Source organism: Neofelis nebulosa, chromosome 13 (genome assembly GCF_028018385.1).
Source record: "Neofelis nebulosa isolate mNeoNeb1 chromosome 13, mNeoNeb1.pri, whole genome shotgun sequence".
NCBI lineage: Eukaryota > Metazoa > Chordata > Mammalia > Carnivora > Felidae > Neofelis > Neofelis nebulosa.
In genome coordinates this window covers 60535581-60554877 of record NC_080794.1, presented here as the reverse complement: position 1 = coordinate 60554877, position 19297 = coordinate 60535581, and the positions used below count along the sequence as shown (strand labels likewise).

At 46.4% G+C, this 19297-nt stretch overlaps 1 protein-coding gene and 1 long non-coding RNA gene across 2 annotated transcripts in view; one reads left to right on the top strand and one right to left on the bottom strand.

Moving 5' to 3' along the window:
• LOC131493148 (uncharacterized) overlaps positions 1-5720 on the bottom strand; it is a 93653-nt gene extending 87933 nt beyond the window's left edge. The window contains exon 1 of the long non-coding RNA XR_009252488.1: positions 5520-5720. This is a non-coding gene — a long non-coding RNA (uncharacterized LOC131493148). The remainder of the gene's footprint in view (positions 1-5519) is intronic.
• The window catches only part of PIK3AP1 (phosphoinositide-3-kinase adaptor protein 1), a 122047-nt gene continuing 107873 nt past the window's right edge, over positions 5124-19297 (top strand). Inside the window, exons 1-2 of the mRNA XM_058697332.1 lie at positions 5124-5274; positions 14318-14734. Coding sequence (XP_058553315.1) covers positions 5262-5274; positions 14318-14734 — 430 coding nt within the window. The 5' untranslated portion in view covers positions 5124-5261. The remainder of the gene's footprint in view (positions 5275-14317; positions 14735-19297) is intronic.

The window sequence follows — 19297 nt, the reverse complement described above, 5'->3', positions numbered from 1 at the left end:
CTCAGTCGGTTAAGCGTCCGACTTCAGCTCAGGTCATGATCTCGCGGTCCGTGAGTTCAAGCACCGCTTCGGGCTCCAGCTCAGAGCCTGGAGCCTGTTTCAGATTCTGTGTCTCCCTCTCTCTCTGACCCTCCCCCATTCATGCTCTGTCTCTCTCTGTCTCAAAAATAAATAAACGTTAAAAAAAAATTGAAAAAAAAAAAGACGGGAAAAAAAATCTCGTTTTGATGCTTATTAACCAAGTGACCACGGGTCAGGTGAATTACCTTATTGGAACCTCAGTTTCTTCCCCTGTAAAGTGGGATGATACTAATATGGTTACCTCACTGGCTTGAGGTAAAGATTCATGAAAGCTGAGTAAGTGACAGCACTTGGAGTAGAATTAGCCACCCAGCAGATTCCCAAGAATATTTTGTTTCTAAGAACTTGAGATTCAAGGGCCTTTGCTCAAAGTGGCCCGGTGAGGGGCCCTTGGGCTATGGCATAGGGAGTGGCCATTTTGGTGACTAGGGAAGGAGACCTCTCTCTTGAAGAGGGTAGGCTTCTAGGTTTTGTCTGCAAAGCTACCTATTCCTAAAAAGCTACCAATGTCCTCAGGCAGTCTTTACTGGGTCCACTGGGCTGGGCTGAAACTGTCTTGAGCAGGTAGAAATGACAGCAGTCTTTATAAATCCAGGGTGTTGGCAAGGCTAAACCAGGCACCTGGTACCCTGGAACTCTTTCTCCCTGTCCCCACCTGTGATGGCCTACCAGCCCGTCCCATGTAATTCAGTCTTCACATACTCCACCCTACATGTACGAATGTGCACAGTCTCTCTGAACTCTTTTTTCAACGTTTTTTTTTTTTTTTTTTTTTTTTATTTATTTTTGGGACAGAGAGAGACAGAGCATGAGCGGGGGAGGGTCAGAGAGAGGGAGACACAGAATCAGAAACAGGTTCCGAGCCATCAGCCCAGAGCCCGACGCGGGGCTCGAACTCACAGACCGCAAGATCGTGACCTGGCTGAAGTCGGACGCTTAACCGACTGCGCCACCCAGGCGCCCCATCTCTCTGAACTCTTGAACAAAGCAAGGAATGAGCCCCTCAGATGAGGGTTGTGGGACCTTGGGCAGGTCGCTTTAGCTGTGTGATCAGTGTCTTTATCTGTAAAATGGGCAGGTTGGCCTTGATGATTTAAAAATAAGCAATGCTTGTTGAACACCTGTTGTGTGCTGGAGCCTGTGTTAGGAGCTGGAAATGCAGTGGAGTCAGAGACACGGCCTGCTCCCAAAGGGCTGAAGGTCTGATGAGACAGAGACAGGGAAGGGGACAGGGAAGTAGGGGATGCCAGGGAACTCCAACGAGGGGCCTTTCCTGATGCTTGCGGTTCATGAGCACAAGGTACTCCTGGCAGAGCAGGGGGAACTGGCAGGTAACAGAGCTCTTGCCCTGCCCACCTGCAACTGGAGGTGATGCCAACACAGGCCAGTGACTTGTGTGGCTCTTAGATCACAGCAGGGCCTGCTTCAAGCGTTTACCACATAATCTAGTAGGTAGAAGCATGGACTCCGGAGCCAGGCTGTTTGGGTTCAGAACTCAGCTCTGCAATGTACTAGCTGTGTGTCGTGGGCAAAGATATTTAACCTTCTATTCTATAAAATGGGTATACTATTAGCATCTTCCTCATAGGATAGTTAAGAGAATTAAGGGGAATTAAAAGTATCTGCTGCAGGGGCGCCTGGGTGACTCAGTTGGTTAACCGTCCGACTTCGGCTCAGGTCATGATCTCACGGTTCGTGGGTTCGAGCCCCGCGTTGGGCTCTGTGCTGACAGCTCAGAGCCTGCCTCGGATTCTGTGTCTCCCTCTCTCTGCCCCTCCCCTGCTTGTGCTCTCTCTCTCTCTCTCAAAGAAGAAATAAACATTAAAAAAAAAGCACCTGCTGCAGTATACTCCTCCATCTCTACCTTCTGTCCTAGTAAGTGGGTCTTGACAACCGAAGCAAAAGGCTCTGGTCCTTAGGCCTGAGAGATTATGAAATAACATCTTGAAGATGTAAGAATCAGGGATTTCTTCCCCACTCCTCATCCTTCTGTTCTTTAGATAACATATATTCATCTCGCTGGCCTCTCCTATTTACCAAGCCAACAAGAGGGTGGGGTGGCAGTCATGTGTGGGTTCTCCATTCTGGCTAGAAGCTATCTGTGAGCCATCCCGTGCTGGAGACGCTGACTGCACAGCTTGCCCCGAGAGCCAACACACAGGGACAGAGCAAGGCCTTCCAGAGGGGCAACTGCCCTCCCCTCCACATTCTATAAAAACTGTCAAATGGAGATGTAAAAACAGATACCACTTCCTCCAACTCAACCCCACCTTCTCTACAGAGAAACCGGGTAGAATTGCCAGTATCAGGGACTAGAGCCTTGAGGGAATGTTGGCCTCTAAGTCCCCTTCCCAGCCAAATTCCGGAGGCCTGTGTTGGGTAGCAGTGGGAGTGTTCAGAGTTTGGACTACTGACCCAGCACTGGAGACCTTACCCACAACTGATGGATGCCCTCTAAGAGTCATAAGAACCATAGAAGTATTCCTTCAGTTCAAAGTTCTGCAGATTCTCTTGGTTAGGAAGCAGAAAAGGGCTTTCACTCCCTAACATCTGGGCCTGGAAGGAGGACCATACCTTTGGATAGTAGGGCTGTCAGAGGAAATGACCTCAGATGGACAAATATACCCTCAGTAGGAATGAGTCCAAAGAGAAATATAGACTAGCTGGATCCCCAGGCTCTTGAAGAGTGAAGGAATGTTCAGAACAGGTACACAGGGTTCAGGTGAGGTTCTCCAGAGAGAACCATAGAGCCCTACCTAGCATTTTCTGAGCTGGAATGCCCTCACTGTGCACATGAGGAACCAGGGGACTTTGGAGATGTTTACATTAGACCTCATTCTCCCAGACTCCTCACAGCGATCCACATTGTTGACAACCTTCTCCTTAAATCCTCTTCCTTGGCCTCTTGCTTATTCTGGCCTGCCTTTTATCCCACCTCTAGTTACTCTGGTCTCCTGTGGTCCCAGAGCATGGCTCTCACCCCAAGTTCTGCCCTTGAGGCCAGGCTCTTGCTCTTTATCCTCTCTCCCCCATCCACTGATGCACCTTCAGCTCCATGGGTATTTGACATCCTGGCTAGTCCCAAGCACTCATCTCTCCTGCAATGACAGAGCCTCTAGGACATCCCATGGGCACATCAATCTCAACATTTCCAAACTTCAGCTCACCGTTTTCCTTACTCTGATGGCTTTTATTATTATATACAGCCTATTTTTGACATCTTATATTCCCCCTCCCCCAAGTTCAGTGATTTTCAGTGCCTGAAAATTCCCTTCTATCCTTGGGCCTCAAATTTAAGGCTTTCCTGGCCATATTCAGTAATTCGCTCATCAAATACTTTCTGAGCATATTAATATTCTCTGTGCCAGAGTTGGCTCCAAGTGCTAGAGGTTCCATGGTGAAAAAGACAGACTTGGATTCTGCCTCTGAGGGGCTTATAGTTCAATGGTGGAGTTGCAGAAGTAGTTGCAGAAAAATAGCTATATAATTTCTACAAAAGAACAGTACAGGGCTGTGACAGTGCATGATGGGAGGTGGGGGTAAGGGGAGGAGGTGCAGCTAACCTGATCTGGAGGCCAGAAAGTCCTGAACATGGGGAACAGGTGTGAGGCTCAGCAGGTTTGGAGCTCATTTCCTCTTTCAGAATTTCAGGCCTGTGGTAGGCTGAGTAATTAGTATTAAGAATTTCTTAATTAATATTAAGAAAATATTAAGGTATTTTAAGTGTCTCTTAAAAAAGCGAGATTTTCCTGGATTATCTGGGTGGGATCAATGTCCTTAAAGTGGAAAAGGGAGGAGGTCAGAGAGTCAGAGAGAGATGTGATCTTCTAAGCTGGGTCAAAGAGAGGTTATGTTTCTGGTTCTCAGGATAGAGGAAGGGAGCCATGAGCCAAGGAATGTGGGTAGACTCTGGAAGTCGAAAAAGGCAAAGAAATGGATCTCTTCTAGAGCCTCTAGAAAGGAACCCAGCCCTGCTGATAATCTTGATTTTAGCCCAGTGGGACTTCTGTTGGACTTCTGAAATCCAGAGCAGGAAGATAAGAAATTTGTGTTATTTTAAGCCACTAAGTTTGTGGTAATTTGTTATGGCAGCAGTAAAAAATTATAATTATAGGCCTCAGCCCTATTTCCATTCCTAAATCCATTTCATTTATTTCCACCTATACTTGAGTCCTATCTTTCCTTCATCTCCGCTCTCTGGATCTGTCTTCTAGACTCTGCATTTTTGAGGACTCCAAGGGCACAGAACTCCAAGGGTTCAGATCAATTATAGAAGCAGGCAAAGGGAGGAGAGCATAGAGCAGCAAGTGAGTGCAGGGGTGAATGGAGAGCTCTAGCTCTGGACTCAGGCCTGCTGGAACCTCGGGGAGCATTAACTCCCTGTGGGCATCCACTCAAGGCCTTTGGCTTGTTTCTTCAGCTCAAACATTAAGACAGCCATAGGTGCCATCTCAAAGCCATGAAAGGCAGTAACTGTATCATGCATTTACCATAGGAGATAATCATGAATGCTTATGTGCTTAGGAGACCAGGTCCAAGGAATTACAGAAAAGTCACTGAAGGGTAATCAAGGGCAACGCCAAGCACCCAGGGCCAGGTGCCAGGGAAGGTGCTTCTTCCCCTTCCTGCGCCCTCCCCTTTCCTGCCCTGGTAGCAGCTCAGGGAGAAAGCCCCAGGGGATGGGGAGATGGCTTGGCCAGCTGTGCTGATACACCCCCGCCCAGGGTCACTGAGGCAGGTCAACTTTCCCCTCTCCCCCCCCCCCCCCCCCCGCGCTTCCCCCAACACTCTCTTCAGCTTAGGCAGCCCTTTGGTGGCCGGCGGGCTGGTTTCGCCGCGAGTGGGGCGCACGTGGCGCGATGCCCCCTACCTCCTGGGGACACAGCAGCGAGGGCCGCGCGGGTAGCAGGCCCGCGGCCCGGCCAGTGTGGGGTGGGGGTTCTCACTTCCCCTCCCCAACGGCCGCGGGTGCAGGTGCCGCGCGGGCCGTGCCCCGCAGGCGGGGCGTGCCCTGTGGACACGCCCCCGCGACCGGCCCTCCCAGCCCGTGCGGAGGAAGCTCCAGAGCGGCGGCTGGTGCTGCGCCGAGCCGGCGCCCCTGCCGCCCCGCGCGCCCCGGGACGCCGCCCGGCCCGGCCCCGCGCACGCAGCGAGCGGGGCAGGTGAGCTGCGCCCGCGCCATGGCAGCCTCAGGTGCGTAGGCAGGCCCGGGCCCTTCTCCCGAGCCTCCCCGCTGGCTGGCCGTCTCGCCCCCCGACAGCTGTCCGAGCGCCACCCGGCTCCCGGCTCTGCTACGTCGGTGCGGGACTGTGTGCTTCCTGCTCTTTCCCGCGTGCTTTCTGCTCTTTCCCGCTTCCCCGGCGCAAACCTCGCGTCCTGGCTTTCCCACATCCCCCTTCCCGGCCTGTCGCGCGATTCTCTTCAGTCCCCATCTGCACCTCTCCTGTCTCCCGTCTTCTAAGTCTCCGTTTCTCCCGCCGTCACTGGCTCTAGTTGCTTCTGAGGGTCGTTTCCCCGGCTCTTGCAGTTGTGTGAACCGGCGTCCAGTAGAAACCAGCCGCGTTGTCTGCACCTGGGAAATACTTCTCTGAGGGCCGCACCGGACCAATAGGGGGCGCTCAGGCTGTCCCTGGTGGGCGCTGTGTGATTGAAGGTGGCTTGGGCCACTTGCCCTTCCTAGGCTTTTGTTTTTCATCTGGAATTTTGATAGGAATCTAGAAACAACATTCTTTTGGCTTTACTTTTCTTGTGTCTTTGCAGAACTTTGGGGAATGGGGAAGAGTGGAGGCCACTGGGTAATCTACCCATCGAAAGGTGGCAGGAGTCATTTTCCATTAGTTTTGGGTTCTTCTGTCATTCATGGGTGTATACACTTGTCAATGCTAGCCTCTGATATCCAGGACCAACCACATAGTGGTGATAAGAATATAGATGACTAAAAAAAAAAAAAAAAAGAGAGAAAAGAAAAAGAATAAAGATGACTAAGGAGCACTTACTATGCACTGTAATGGTTATTGTGCCCCTAAGTGTGTTCTCAGTGGTGACCAGGACAGCTGAGTCTCTGCTCTCAGGGAGTGTACAGTCTTGCACAGGAAATCAGTAAGTTAACAGGGAATTACTAAATAAGAAGACTAGAGTTACCGTGTTGGCAAATAGGTTTACTTGTATTTTCTTAGACGACTTTGTCATGTTTTAGTAGAGATAACATGTATAAACAGGATGTAAACGCCCCTTGAAAACTAAAATCTAGTCAGCAGGAGAAGACACTGTTCTTGAAGGATGTGGGCAGATGCTTGAATGAAGAGCCAGCTCTCCCCATATCCCCTGAGGTTCAGCCTTCTAATTAATGGTGTTTTGGAAGCAGGAGAGAAGGCCAATGGTAGCAGTTTTATTAGATTGGTAATATAAGCTCATTCTTTAAAGGGAATGGGAAAGCAGTTAGCTTTTAGCCTTCTGGCTCTCAACTGGGGCTCTGGAGGTTAGAAGAAGCTGTATTGGGGGCGCCTGGGTGGCGCAGTCAGTTAAGCGTCCGACTTCAGCCAGGTCACGATCTCGCGGTCTGTGAGTTCGAGCCCCGCGTCAGGCTCTGGGCTGATGGCTCGGAGCCTGGAGCCTGTTTCCGATTCTGTGTATCCCTCTCTCTCTGCCCCTCCCCTGTTCATGCTCTGTCTCTCTCTGTCCCAAAAATAAATAAAAAACGTTGAAAAAAAAATTAAAAAAAAAGAAGAAGCTGTATTGTGGTAATAGTGAGGTCATAGTCCACAGTTACATGGGAAAGCTGAAGCAGTTATCTAGAGGAAATTCATTCATTCAGCTCATATTTGTTGCATGCCTATGGTTTCTAGGCACTTTCTAGGTGTCAGGTGTATATTCAATAATCAAAATTGGCATAAGTCATTTTCCCATGGAGCTTATGGAATGCTGGGGAAAGGCAGGCAATGTGCTTAATAAGGAAAGCACATGATATGATTAAGAGCAGTGGGAAAACAGTAGAGGGGGTACTCTACCCTCTACTGTTGGGTTTATAATTTTAAACGAGGTAGCCAGGTTAGGCCTTATGGAGAAAGGGACATTTGAGCAAAGATCTGAAAGGAGGGGTCATGTGGGGGAAGAGTGCCCCATTCAGAGGAACAATAGATGGGGGTATATGGTGTATTTAAGGAACAGAGAGCAAGTGGTGGAATAGGTGGGTGATTGGGGAGAAGTAGGAGATGAGGTTGGTGAAACTCCCACCTCCTGCCGTGGCTGAGAACAGGCCCTAGGCTGTTAAGTCCAAGAAGCAGCAAAGTGAGAGAACCTTTGGACAGAGGAGACAGAGCAAATCTTCTTCCAGTGTCCTATGTGTATGATTCCAGTTGGGCATGACCAAAGGGGCTAGAAGATGGGGACTGTAACCCAGTGGCCAAACCTGGGGCTATTTATGGGCTCTGTAATGGCTTCTGCAGACATCTGTGATGGTTAGGGCTTCAGACTCTCTTGCGGTCAGCGCACTCTGTGGTGAGACCCACTTTAGGTTCTGTAAGTAGGAGTTGGGCCTCTGGGGTGGGTCCCTGGGGCTCTCTGAGGTCTGGAGGTACAAGGGTCCATGGTGGTAGTGAGACCGACTACCTCTTGCCAAACTACTGTAGGGTCTGGAGTCATCTAGGGCACTCTTCCATATGGTCTTCTGCTTCTTGTCCTCTTCCTCCCTCTCCCGCTCCTCTTCCCCTCCTCCTCCTTTTTATTTTAAACAGTTTTATTCAGATATAATTCACATACCATACAATTTTCCCATTTAAAGTATACAGTTAAAAACAAAACAAACAAAAAGTATACAGTTCAGTGGTTTTTTTAGTATCTATACAGATCTGTGCAAGCATCACCATGGTCAATTTTAGAACATTTTCATCACCTCAAAAAGAAACTCATTTTGAGAAATGAGTGAAGGAGGTACAAATTATGAAATAGAAATTTTAAAAAAGGGAGAAAGAAACTCTGTATGCTTTAGCTATCACCCTCCCACTCCCTCCTCCTGCCCAGCCCTATGTTTTATCTTCTGTCTCTATAGATTTCCATGCTCAGGACTTCTGTATGAATGGGATCATATAGTATGTCGTCTTTTGTGTTTTCTTTCATATAACGTAATGTTTTCAAGGTTCATCCAAGTTGTAGCATGTCTCAGCATGACATTCCTTTTGAAGGCTGAATTGTGTGGTCTTTTAAAATTTCCTTCTACTTGGTTGATGGGGGGTGGGAGGGAAGGGAGGGTGGGTGATGGGTATTGAGGAGGGCACCTTTTGGGATGAGCACTGGGTGTTGTATGGAAACCAATTTGACAATAAATTTCATATATTGAAAAAAATAAAATTTCCTTCTACTAAAGGGTAAGCATTAGTATTTTATTTTATTTTATAATTTTTTTAATAAATTTTTTTTAATGTTTATTTTTGAGAGAGAGAGAGAGAGCAGGGGAAGGACAGAGAGAAAGGGAGACACAGAATCTGAAGTAGGTTCCAGGTTCTGAGCTGTCAGTACAGAGCTCAACGTGGGGCTGGAAATCTCGAACCGTGAGACCATGACCTGAGCCTAAGTCAGACGCTTAACCGACTGAACCACCCAGGTGCCCCAGGATTTTGTTTTTTGAAAGACATCTTTGCTTGCTGAAATCAAGGAGAATCTTGGCTCCCTGTTTTTGAAAGAGCTTGAGAAGCAAGATAAAATAAAATGGAATGAACCTACCCTGGAATATCTCTATGCTCCTGATGGCATCTCTTGCATTTACACATGAGAGAGAGGAGACAGAGAGGCCATAAGTGACTTTCCAAAGTGACTCAAGTCTGTGGCTGAGTGAAGACCAGATTCCTTTCCTCCATGTGCCAGCCTCCAGATATTTGAAGAAAGCTTGCATACCTTTTCCTGTTCTTTTTCTCTGAGGTTTCTCTCATCTCCAGACTTTTCTACTACTTCTAGACTTAGAAGATAAGAGGGTTTGAAGGTACCTTTAATTTTTTGTGATCTTAATTCTCACCTGATTCTTGAGGTCCCTTAATATTCCTGTCAAGTCTCTGAACTTGAAACCTTTAGAGTCTGGAAGCTCCTCACATGAATCATTATCTAGATCCCTCCTTATCCTAGTCACCTTCCTAGTTCACATCCCTCTTCAGTATGGTGCTTATTAAGACAGATGAACAGGGAGCCAGAATCACCTATAGACTAAAATGGTCTGGACTGGTAATTTGAAAAGCTCCCTGGCACTTCCTCCCTGTTCTTTTCTCAGGTGGATTCTGAATCTTTCTAAGGAACCTCTCTTTCAGTCACTGTATTTCTTTTGCTTTTTAAAAAAATATCTTCTTAAAGTTTATTTATTTTGAGAGAGACAGCAACAGTGCAAGTGGGGGGAGGGGCAGAGAGACAGAGAGAGAGAGAGAGAGAGAGAGAGAGAATCCCAAGCAGGCTTTGCGCTGTCAGTGCAGAGCCCAACATGACGTGCAAACCCACAAAACCACAAGATCATGACCTGAGCCAAAACCAGGAGTCGGACGCTTAACCGACTGAGCCACCCAGGCACCCCTGTTTAGGATTTATGGACTCCTGTTGGACTATGTATTTAATTTCTCATAATAAACAAACAAAACTGAAAGAATTGATTTGGCACATGTGAGGAAGTGATCTACTGTTACAGGAAGGGAATTATCCTTGAAGAAAAGGCTGTTCCCCATACAAGAGAGAGTTGCTGATGAAGCGTTTGGTCCTGTGTTGTTATCTAGCACATTGTGGAGGAACTTTAACTTCCACTTTGGAACTTTTTTAGAATTTCCCCAGCTTCAGTTTCTGTAGCAGAGCAAAATTTAAGAAGGCAATCCATTTCTTTGTCCTCATTTACGTTGAGGCAAAATTTGCTTAGACTTCGTATACCCGTCTCAAGTCACACCATAAGTGGGTGACCAAGTAGGCTGTGATATTAATGAGTCTGAAACACTAACCACTTCCTTTTCAAGTACTTTTGCTCAGAGGAGTGTGTGTGTGTGTGCGTGTGTGTGTGCACGCGCGTGCGCGCGCGTGCAGGGTGGGGGTGGGGGGGTTGCCAAATGTAACACCAGAATCCCAGGGATGAGACATTTTCTGTATGTTTTCCTTATAGAAGAGCTTAACCCCTTAAGTACTTTTTAAATTTAATTTGTATTTAAAAATCTTTATTTTAGAAGTTTTGGATTTATTGAAAAACTGTGAAGATAGTAGAGTTCTCATATACTCCACACCCAGTTTCCCTGATTATTAATATTTACACTTTCCTTAATGACTAGAGGTCTATTAATGCCCAGTAGATACTGCATTGTGCTGTTAACAGAGGAGCAGGTGACGGTGAGGCAGGATCCAGGGTGTAAAGTATACTCGCTCCCTCAGTGACCCCAGAACTTGTCATTTGAAATTGTTGGTTTGCTTTGGATTGCTGTCTCCTCATAGAAGTGGCATACATTGCTCATGGGCACGGGGTCAAAGGATTATAAGAAGGGCTGCTTTCCTGCTAAGTCAGTCAGTGCTCCAAGAGCTGAGTTGCCATCGAAAGAGTACTTATTATGTTCTCAGAAGTTCTCTTCTCTCTTCCTTATTGCCTTACCATCTATTGGAAACATCACCAGTGGCTTCATCGCTAATGTATGAGACCACAGCCAGCCCTGTCTGAGATCTTATTCTCCTTCTAGCCCATTTGTAAAAATTGTTGACATGATATTTGCTAGTATATTTGTCTGCATGGGTGGGGGGTATTAGTGGCTACTGCTTTTTACTTTTGCACTTTTTTTTAAAATGTATTTTTTTTTTCAACTTTTTTTTTTTTTAATTTATTTTTGGGACAGAGAGAGACAGAGCATGAACGGGGGAGGGGCAGAGAGAGAGGGAGACACAGAATCGGAAACAGGCTCCAGGCTCCGAGCCATCAGCCCAGAGCCTGACGCGGGGCTCGAACTCACGGACCGCGAGATCGTGACCTGGCTGAAGTCGGACGCTTAACCGACTGCGCCACCCAGGCGCCCCTAAAATGTATTTTTTAATGTTTATTTTTGAGCAAGAAAGACAGACAGAGCATGAGCAGGGGAGGGGCAGAGAGAGAGAGGGAGACACAGAATCTGAAGCAGGCTCCAGGCTCTGAGCTGTCAGCACAGAGCCCAACGCAGGGCTCAAACTCTCGAACTGTGAGATCCTTACCCGAGCTGAAGTCAGATGCTCAACCAACTGAGCCACCCAGGCACCCCTACATTTAGAAGAACATTTACCTCAGAGGAGAAATCAATCATGTAGAAAAGAGGGGCGGAAAGAAGGTAAAAGTATTATGATGCCTTAAATCTACTTTTCTCAGGGTGAGCTCCATAGTTCTGGCACTTTGCCAATATTATCCCTTCCATAGTCCTGAAATTATTTCTCCATTGAGGTACAAAGAACTATGTTACACAGGGGAAAAAAAAAAAAAAGATCAATCAGCAAAGATTTCATTTTATGGAAGGCTGTCACCCTGCCTTCTATACATTAAAATTTTGTGTTTAATCTTCTTGAGCTTTGGGACCAGTGTAAGCATGCCCAAGATGGACGGTTTTATTCACAGTTGAGGAAATAGACGATGCTCAGAACTGAGTCTTCTGTAGAGCCATAAAGGTCCATGGTGTCGTCAGAATTGCTGACTGCACCCCCCCCTTTTTTTTCCATGTTGCCTTTTTTTTTTTTTTTTTTTTTTTTTAATTTATTTTTGGGACAGAGAGAGAGACAGAGCATGAACGGGGGAGGGGCAGAGAGAGAGAGGGAGACACAGAATCGGAAACAGGCTCCAGGCTCCGAGCCATCAGCCCAGAGCCCGATGCGGGGCTCGAACTCACGGACCGCGAGATCGTGACCTGGCTGAAGTCGGACGCTTAACCGACTGCGCCACCCAGGCGTCCCTTCCATGTTGCCTTCTAAACAGACTTCTTTTAAAATTTGCACACCTCCCCTTCAAAAGTACTCCTTGACTGATCAATGTGCTCCTATTGCGAGTCTGCTGGGTTTTATATTAGCAATGGATTAGGGCTCCAGAAAAGCAGACGCTCCAAAAAGAAACTACAAACTTTTTTTGATTTGTTACTTTAAAAATTTTGGTAGCATTATCCTGGGGGAAATGAGAACAGTGTTGGGTTAGTATTAGATGTCATTGTTTTTACTCTGAATATGGTGTTCATGTGACAGGAAAGGGGAGTCGTCCTGTGATATTTTCAGCGTTTACAGCCTCAGGTCTTGCCCCAGTCCCTCCTCTGGCCTTTCTGCCGGGAACCACTCAGTGAAATGTGGCCCAGGGGTAGTTTAATTGTGACAATCCCCAACTTAGATGATTCCCAAGCTTCTTCAGACTTGAGCCTTCTCTGAGTGGGAGGAAGGATCCCTGTTGTATTGTTTTATATCATATTGTATTGAGGATGCTTAGAGATTCCTCTGTGCTCACCCCTTCCAACTCAGAGACCAGTTTGTTGAGTTAGTGGGCGATGAGGCTTCTCAACATTAGTAACAGCTATGTGAAGAGACAAGCTTCTTTGAACTTTGGGTAGTTGGAAGATATGCTTTAAGACTCATAAAATTCTTGACAGAATCCCTGATGGGAGGTAGCAGGTGGACAGATGAGAGGACTGGACAGGGGACCAGGGGACAACCTGAGGTTCAGTTCTGGCTTTGTGACTAATAGGCTTAGTTTGAATTGAAGCAAGTCCCTTCATCTTCTCAGATGAAATGTTTCTTTTATCTGTAAATGAGGAGTTGGGACCAAGCGATTCCCAGAAGCTTTTTTAATTTTTATTTATTTATTTATTTATTTTTAATTTTTTTTTTTCAACGTTTTTTATTTATTTTTGGGACAGAGAGAGGCAGAGCATGAACGGGGGAGGGGCAGAGAGAGAGGGAGACACAGAATCGGAAACAGGCTCCAGGCTCCGAGCCATCAGCCCAGAGCCTGACGCGGGGCTCGAACTCACGGACCGCGAGATCGTGACCTGGCTGAAGTCGGACGCTTAACCGACTGCGCCACCCAGGCGCCCCATTAATTTTTTTTTTTTAACATTTATTTATTTTTGAGACAGAGAGAGACAGAGCATGAATGGGGGAGGGTCAGAGAGAGAGGGAGACACAGAATCCGAAACAGGCTCCAGGCTCTGAGCGGTCAGCACAGAGCCTGATGCGGGGCTTGAACTCACGGACCGGACCGTGAGATCATGACCTGAACTGAAGTCAGACGCTTAACGGACTGAGCCACCCAGGCGCTCCACCAGAAGCTTTTTTTAACTCCCTGCTTCTCTGAGGCTTTGGGCTCTGTTTCTGGCATTTATGCTTTATGAGAAGAAGAAGGAAGCCTATGTCACAGACAGTATGGTGAGGGACACTTTACGAATGGTTTTATGTTGATCACAGCATTCATTCATCCACGGTTGCTGTTTACATTAACGGTTTCTATTAATGTGAGGATGATGACACCAGGGACCCATTATTGGGGGTTTGCCACATGCTAAGCACTATGCTTCACACTTTATATGAAATATCTAATTTAATTCTGACAAAACACTGACAAGTATTGCCATTGTATTTCCGTTTACTGATGAATAAACTGAGGTTTAGAATATTTAAGCAACCTGCCCAAGGCTGCACAGCTGATAATTCACAGGGCCAGGATGCTAACTGTGGCCACCTGATTGTATACCTGTGCTTATAACCACTGCATTTAGGAAAGAGCCAGTTCTTCTGCCAAACTGTCTGAATTCAAGTTCTGACTCTGCCGCTGTGGACCTTGGGTAAATTAGGTAACCTGCCACACCTCAGTTTTCTTATCTGTAAAATGGGGCTAATGGTATTACCTACCTTACAAGGTTGCTGTGATGATTAAATGAGTTTGCTGGGCAGTGTGCTAGAAGAGCATCTGGAACCTAGTAAGCTCTGTACAAAGAGCTTGCTGTTGCTGTCGTCCTCCCCCTCCTTGTCACCATCTTATACTGCATCGGCTGTGGATGGAAGGGCACACATCAGAAGTGACGGCTTATGTAAAGATCTGAAAAGGCATGGTATATTTGGGCAGAGACGGGGCCGGAACGCAGGCTCTAAGTAGGGAAAGAGGCTTGACAGGTATGCCAGGGGCAGACTATGAAAGATTGTGGGTGCCAGGACCCCGGTCTGGGTGGTTTATGTCACAAGTGATGGGAGCCCTAGAAGGAGCAGGTATGTCAACATGCTTCTGTGCCTCGTTCTTGCTCAGGGGCAGTTGGAAGTTGTGACATCCTCGTCGTCTACAGCCCAGATGCCGAGGAATGGTGCCAGTACCTCCAGGACCTCTTTCTGTCCAGTCGGCAGGTCCGTAGCCAGAAGACGCTGACTTACAGGCTGAGCCCCGAGGCCTCCTTCTCGGCCAAGGACCTGAACTTCTTCCTCAGCTCGCGCTGCATCGTGGTGCTGCTGTCCGCGGAGCTGGTGCAGTGCTTCTGCCGGCCGGCCCTGCTGCCCCTGCTGCAGAGAGCCCTCCATCCCCCCCACCGTGTGGTGCGCCTGCTCTGTGGAGTGCAGGACAGCGAGGAGTTCCTGGACTACTTTCCAGACTGGGCGCACTGGCAGGAGCTCACCTGCGAGGACGAGCCCGAGACCTACGTGGCGGCCGTGAAGAAGGCCATTTCGGAAGGTAAGGGTGTCTTCTCAAGTAAAGATAAGCAAGCCCTAAAACAATGACCAGTCCAGGCCCCCCCACCACCAGACATTTCAGATGACACAGACTTCCTGCTTGTAAGCCACTTCCATTTTATTGTCACTGACCTTAAGATTTTTGTTGAAAATGTGGTATTTCGGATAACACGTTTATAGAGAAATATCCTTCTCAGTTTCCCGCTAGCCTAGCTTCTGTCTTTTGCCCTGTTTCTCCTTTTAAGGTGGGACAATTCCGATCCTCTCTGCCAGGGCTAATGATTTCAGTGGCCCCAGGAAGTGTGACATACACTCCGATTAACAGTAACGGAAGACGTGCTCTGGAATGGAGGCCTGTCACAGCTCTTCTTCCTCTTTTGTTTTCTATTTTTGCCCCACTGTGGGCTATGAGTGGGCTTTGTGTTTATCTCTGTTCTCTTGCCACTTGAGATCTCTTATACCTGAGGCCAGCCAAGAAGCCTGGAAAATTATGGGCTGATTTAACTATGCTCAATTATCCCTGCTATGACTTGGGCATTAATTTGGCTCATCCACCCCATCTCATTCGATGAACTGAATCAAGAATTCACTAATACTCAGTGACCTTAAAAAGCTAATATAGCTTCCTAGATACTTTTTATCTAGGACTAAGCTGCTAGCTCTAAACCAATAAATAGGACTAGATCTTTCAGCATCGTGGGATCCTGGCTAATTTGTAATACGACTAGTGTTAATATGAAAGATGTCTCACCTGAAATGCCTGGGGCCTGGATAACTAATTCTTCTAGGGTTTGCTTTTCTTGACTTCAGAAGGACACAATGATAGAAAAAGCACATAATTCAATCTTGCATGATTGCAGGTCGTCCCTTTGAGGGATTTTTGATATGCCTACACTTACCAAAGAACTGAAACACAAATGTTTGTTTCTGTGGATGTGCTTAGGTCAGTGCAGTGCTCCATTATGATCCCGTGGGCAGGCCAGTCATTCAGAGCTCCATGGATGTATTGGCACTGCACTGGCATCTCATGCTGCGTGATCTAACAGATGGTTCTTTAAAATATTCCAGTGGTGGGGGCGCCCGGATGGCTCAGTCGGTTGGGCGTCTGGCTCTCGGTTTCAGCTCATGATCTCATGGGCTTCGTGGGCTTGGGTCCTGCATCTGCTAGTGTGGAGCCTGCTTGGGATTCTCTTTCTCCCTCTCTCTCTGCCCCTCCCCTACTTTCATTCCCTCTCTCTCTCTCTCTCTCTCTCTCCCCCTCAATAAAGAAACAACTTAAAAATAAATAAATAAATAAAAATTCCAGTGGTGTTATTTTAAAAACTACATGATAAAAAGGATTCTTTTAACATTGTTTGAATGCATCCAATGTGTAGTGCCTGAAATTGATTGCCTATAATCATTTACTTTTTACTAATGACTCTGGTTCAGTATGCTATGAACCTTTAGCTTTAAGTGTTTCAGGACAAATGACGTGTTTCACAGTGGTGTTTCTGTTCTGAGAACAACTAACCTGTCATCAGAAAGAGATTATTTTAATGGGAGATTAAAATAAGCTTCTTAGTGGCAACTCTGTGGTTCAGAATCAATGGATATGGAGGGACAAGTGGAATTCTGGGAAAGAGAAAGAAGTAGGATGGCTTATGGCTCCAGTATAACTTTCTGATCTGGTGTTAGACTTTGTGAACTTTGGGATTTGAGGTATCCTGTGTGTGCAGGATGGCTTGGGTTTGCTTTTCAGGTACGCTTAGCCTTTTGCTTGGCCCAGTAATGTGGTGCTCTGATTTTTATGCTGGGAAAACTTCTGTAACAGACTCAAGACTCAGAGTCTGGCAGTATGCCAAACAGGACAATGAAGAGGGGTAGGGACACCCTATTGCCTGGCTCTGCTGCTAAGTGGATGCCCAGTATTGGGCAAATCACTTACCCTCTTTGGGTTTCAGTTTTCTTCTCCATAAGCGGCAGAGAAGTGGCAGAATTAGACTTGATCTACTGTACTTTCCAGGGTTAATAATCTAGGGCTCCCCAAGGCCAGAGAGTCTCAAACATTTTTTTTTAATGTTTATTTTTAAGAGAGAGAGAGGGAGATATACAGGCAGAGGTGAGTGGGAGAAGGGCAGAGAGAGAGAGAGGGAGACATAGTATCTGAAGCAGGCTCCTGTGCTGACAGCTCAGAGCCTGACATGGGGCTTGGACTCGCAAACTGGGAGATCACAACCTGAGCTGAAGTTGGATGCTTAACTGACTGAGCCACCCAGGCAAAAGTCTCAAACATTTTGAAGCATTCACTTTCTTATCCCATTTCTTTTTTTTTTTTTTAATTTTTTTTTTTCAACATTTTTTATTTATTTTTGGGACAGAGAGAGACAGAGCATGAACGGGGGAGGGGCAGAGAGAGAGGGACACACAGAATCGGAAACAGGCTCCAGGCTCCGAGCCGTCAGCCCAGAGCCTGACGCGGGGCTTGAACTCACGGACGGCGAGATCGTGACCTGGCTGAAGTCGGACGCCCAACCGACTGCGCCACCCAGGCGCCCCTCTTATCCCATTTCATACCTGCTTTGACTCTCAGGAAGCTTCCAGTTAAAACAGTGTTGAAGAACAGTACTACCCCAAGCTAGGTTTCTTATATAATTATGTCCTTAGTTATATTCTCTATAACTTGTGATCATTTATTTTATTTTAAGTGTTTCTTTATTTTTGAGACAGAGAACACATGCATGTGCGAGTGGGTGAGGGGCAGAGAGAGAGGGAGAGAGAGAATCCCAGGCAGACTCTGTGCTGTCAGCATCAATACCAACATAGGGCTTGATCTCACAAACCGTGAGACCATGATCTGAGCTGAAATTGAGAGTTGGACACTTAACTGAATGAGCCACCCAGACACCCCAAAATAATTTATTTTAATACTTCTCTTGTACACATGAGGTTTTCCTAAGGTGCCTCAAAATAAAAGCAAAAAATAAAATTTTCATACACCCCTCTACTACACATACTCTACTCTCATAGAAATAAATATATGAAATGTGTAAGAAAGAAAAATCCCGGTGGGAACTGTAATGGAAAATTGATAATGGGATTAAATTGATGGTAGGGACCATAATTATGGGGTTACTGATTATAGGGCTGTTGAAAGCTATAGGGAGAGAAATTTCAGGAAACCTTTCTAACAATTAGATTGTGCAAAGATGGAATGGATTGACTTTGGAGGTGGTGAGTTCCACATCACTGGAAGTATGTGAGTGGAGACTGCAGATGTGGCCTAAGGGGATTCAGCTTTGGAACCGTGGTTGGACCATGTGACCTTCACAGCCTCTTGGCCATAAAATTCCCTTACATGAAATTCCTCTTTTTCACCAGGAACACATTTCTGTTCTGAATCCAGTCTTCCTCCTCACCAGGTCTCCCCAAGGTTTCTAACTTCCTCCTGAAGAAATACTGGTCATGTTCCTACTATGACCTCAGCAGAAAACAGCAGGAAGAAAAGACCTTAATTTATAATCCTTAAAATGTAATCCTTAAAAATGGTAAAGCTCCCAGCATGTGTGCCTTTTGAAAAAAACATGACTACTTGCTAAGATATCCGCTGAGACCATTTGAAATTTAGGCTAAAATTTAGACCATTTAGAATTTAAAGTAAGGCTTAAAGATCAAAAGCTTTAGAGAGTAGAATTGGTAATAAGGTAATTATTCTAGAAACTTAGATTAAATGGGGTTATAGGTAGTCACACTTCTTTTGCCAACACGTTATCTAAATAAGCAATTCTCAAACTTTAACATGTGTGGGAGGACCTGGGGATCTCATCAGTATGCACATCCTGACTCCGGAGGTCTGGGTGGGGTCCACCATTCTGCATTTCTAACAAGTGCCCAAGTGATGCTGTGCTGGTCTAGGGTCCACTGAGTATGTGAGCAAGGGTCCAAGCCCCGCTTCCTTTGCCAGGTCAGTGGTCATGTCCCTCCATTGTGCACAGGCCATTTTCTCAAATCTTCACTTTTCTGTAAATAGAAGCACCATCACATGAGGACGACTCCTGGATACCTGTCAGTTTAAGTATAAAATTAGGTCAGTGTTCGGTGCTTAGGCCAATAGACTTCAGGGCAGAGCTCTGGAGTTCTCTTTCTCTGCCCGTACTCACAGATGTGATGTGTGAGCTCTGGCAACTTTTAATTTCAGTTTTCCAGATATAAGTGGTCCTGACATTGGAGTGGGGGTACACTTCCATCACAATCCTTACCGCTTCTTCATTTTATAGGCCTGCTGATCATCATTACTATTCCGCTAAAAAAGTGTTTTGGAGGTTTTATTTTATTTCCCACCCCTCTCTTCAAATTTGTCAGCCACCTTAAAATTGAGCAGATGTTTTAATTAGAGGCTTTGGTGTGTTGGAGCAGCCAGTTTGTTTCCCAAGATCTACATCTGTAAAATGATGGGGTTGGACCACATGATTTGGAAGGTTTGTTCCAGCCCCCAGTGCTGTAATATATCATTACAAGTTTTCCAGGAAGATGGCAAATAACTCAGAACACTTGAGCTGATTTTGTGTAGTTCCAAAATGTCTGC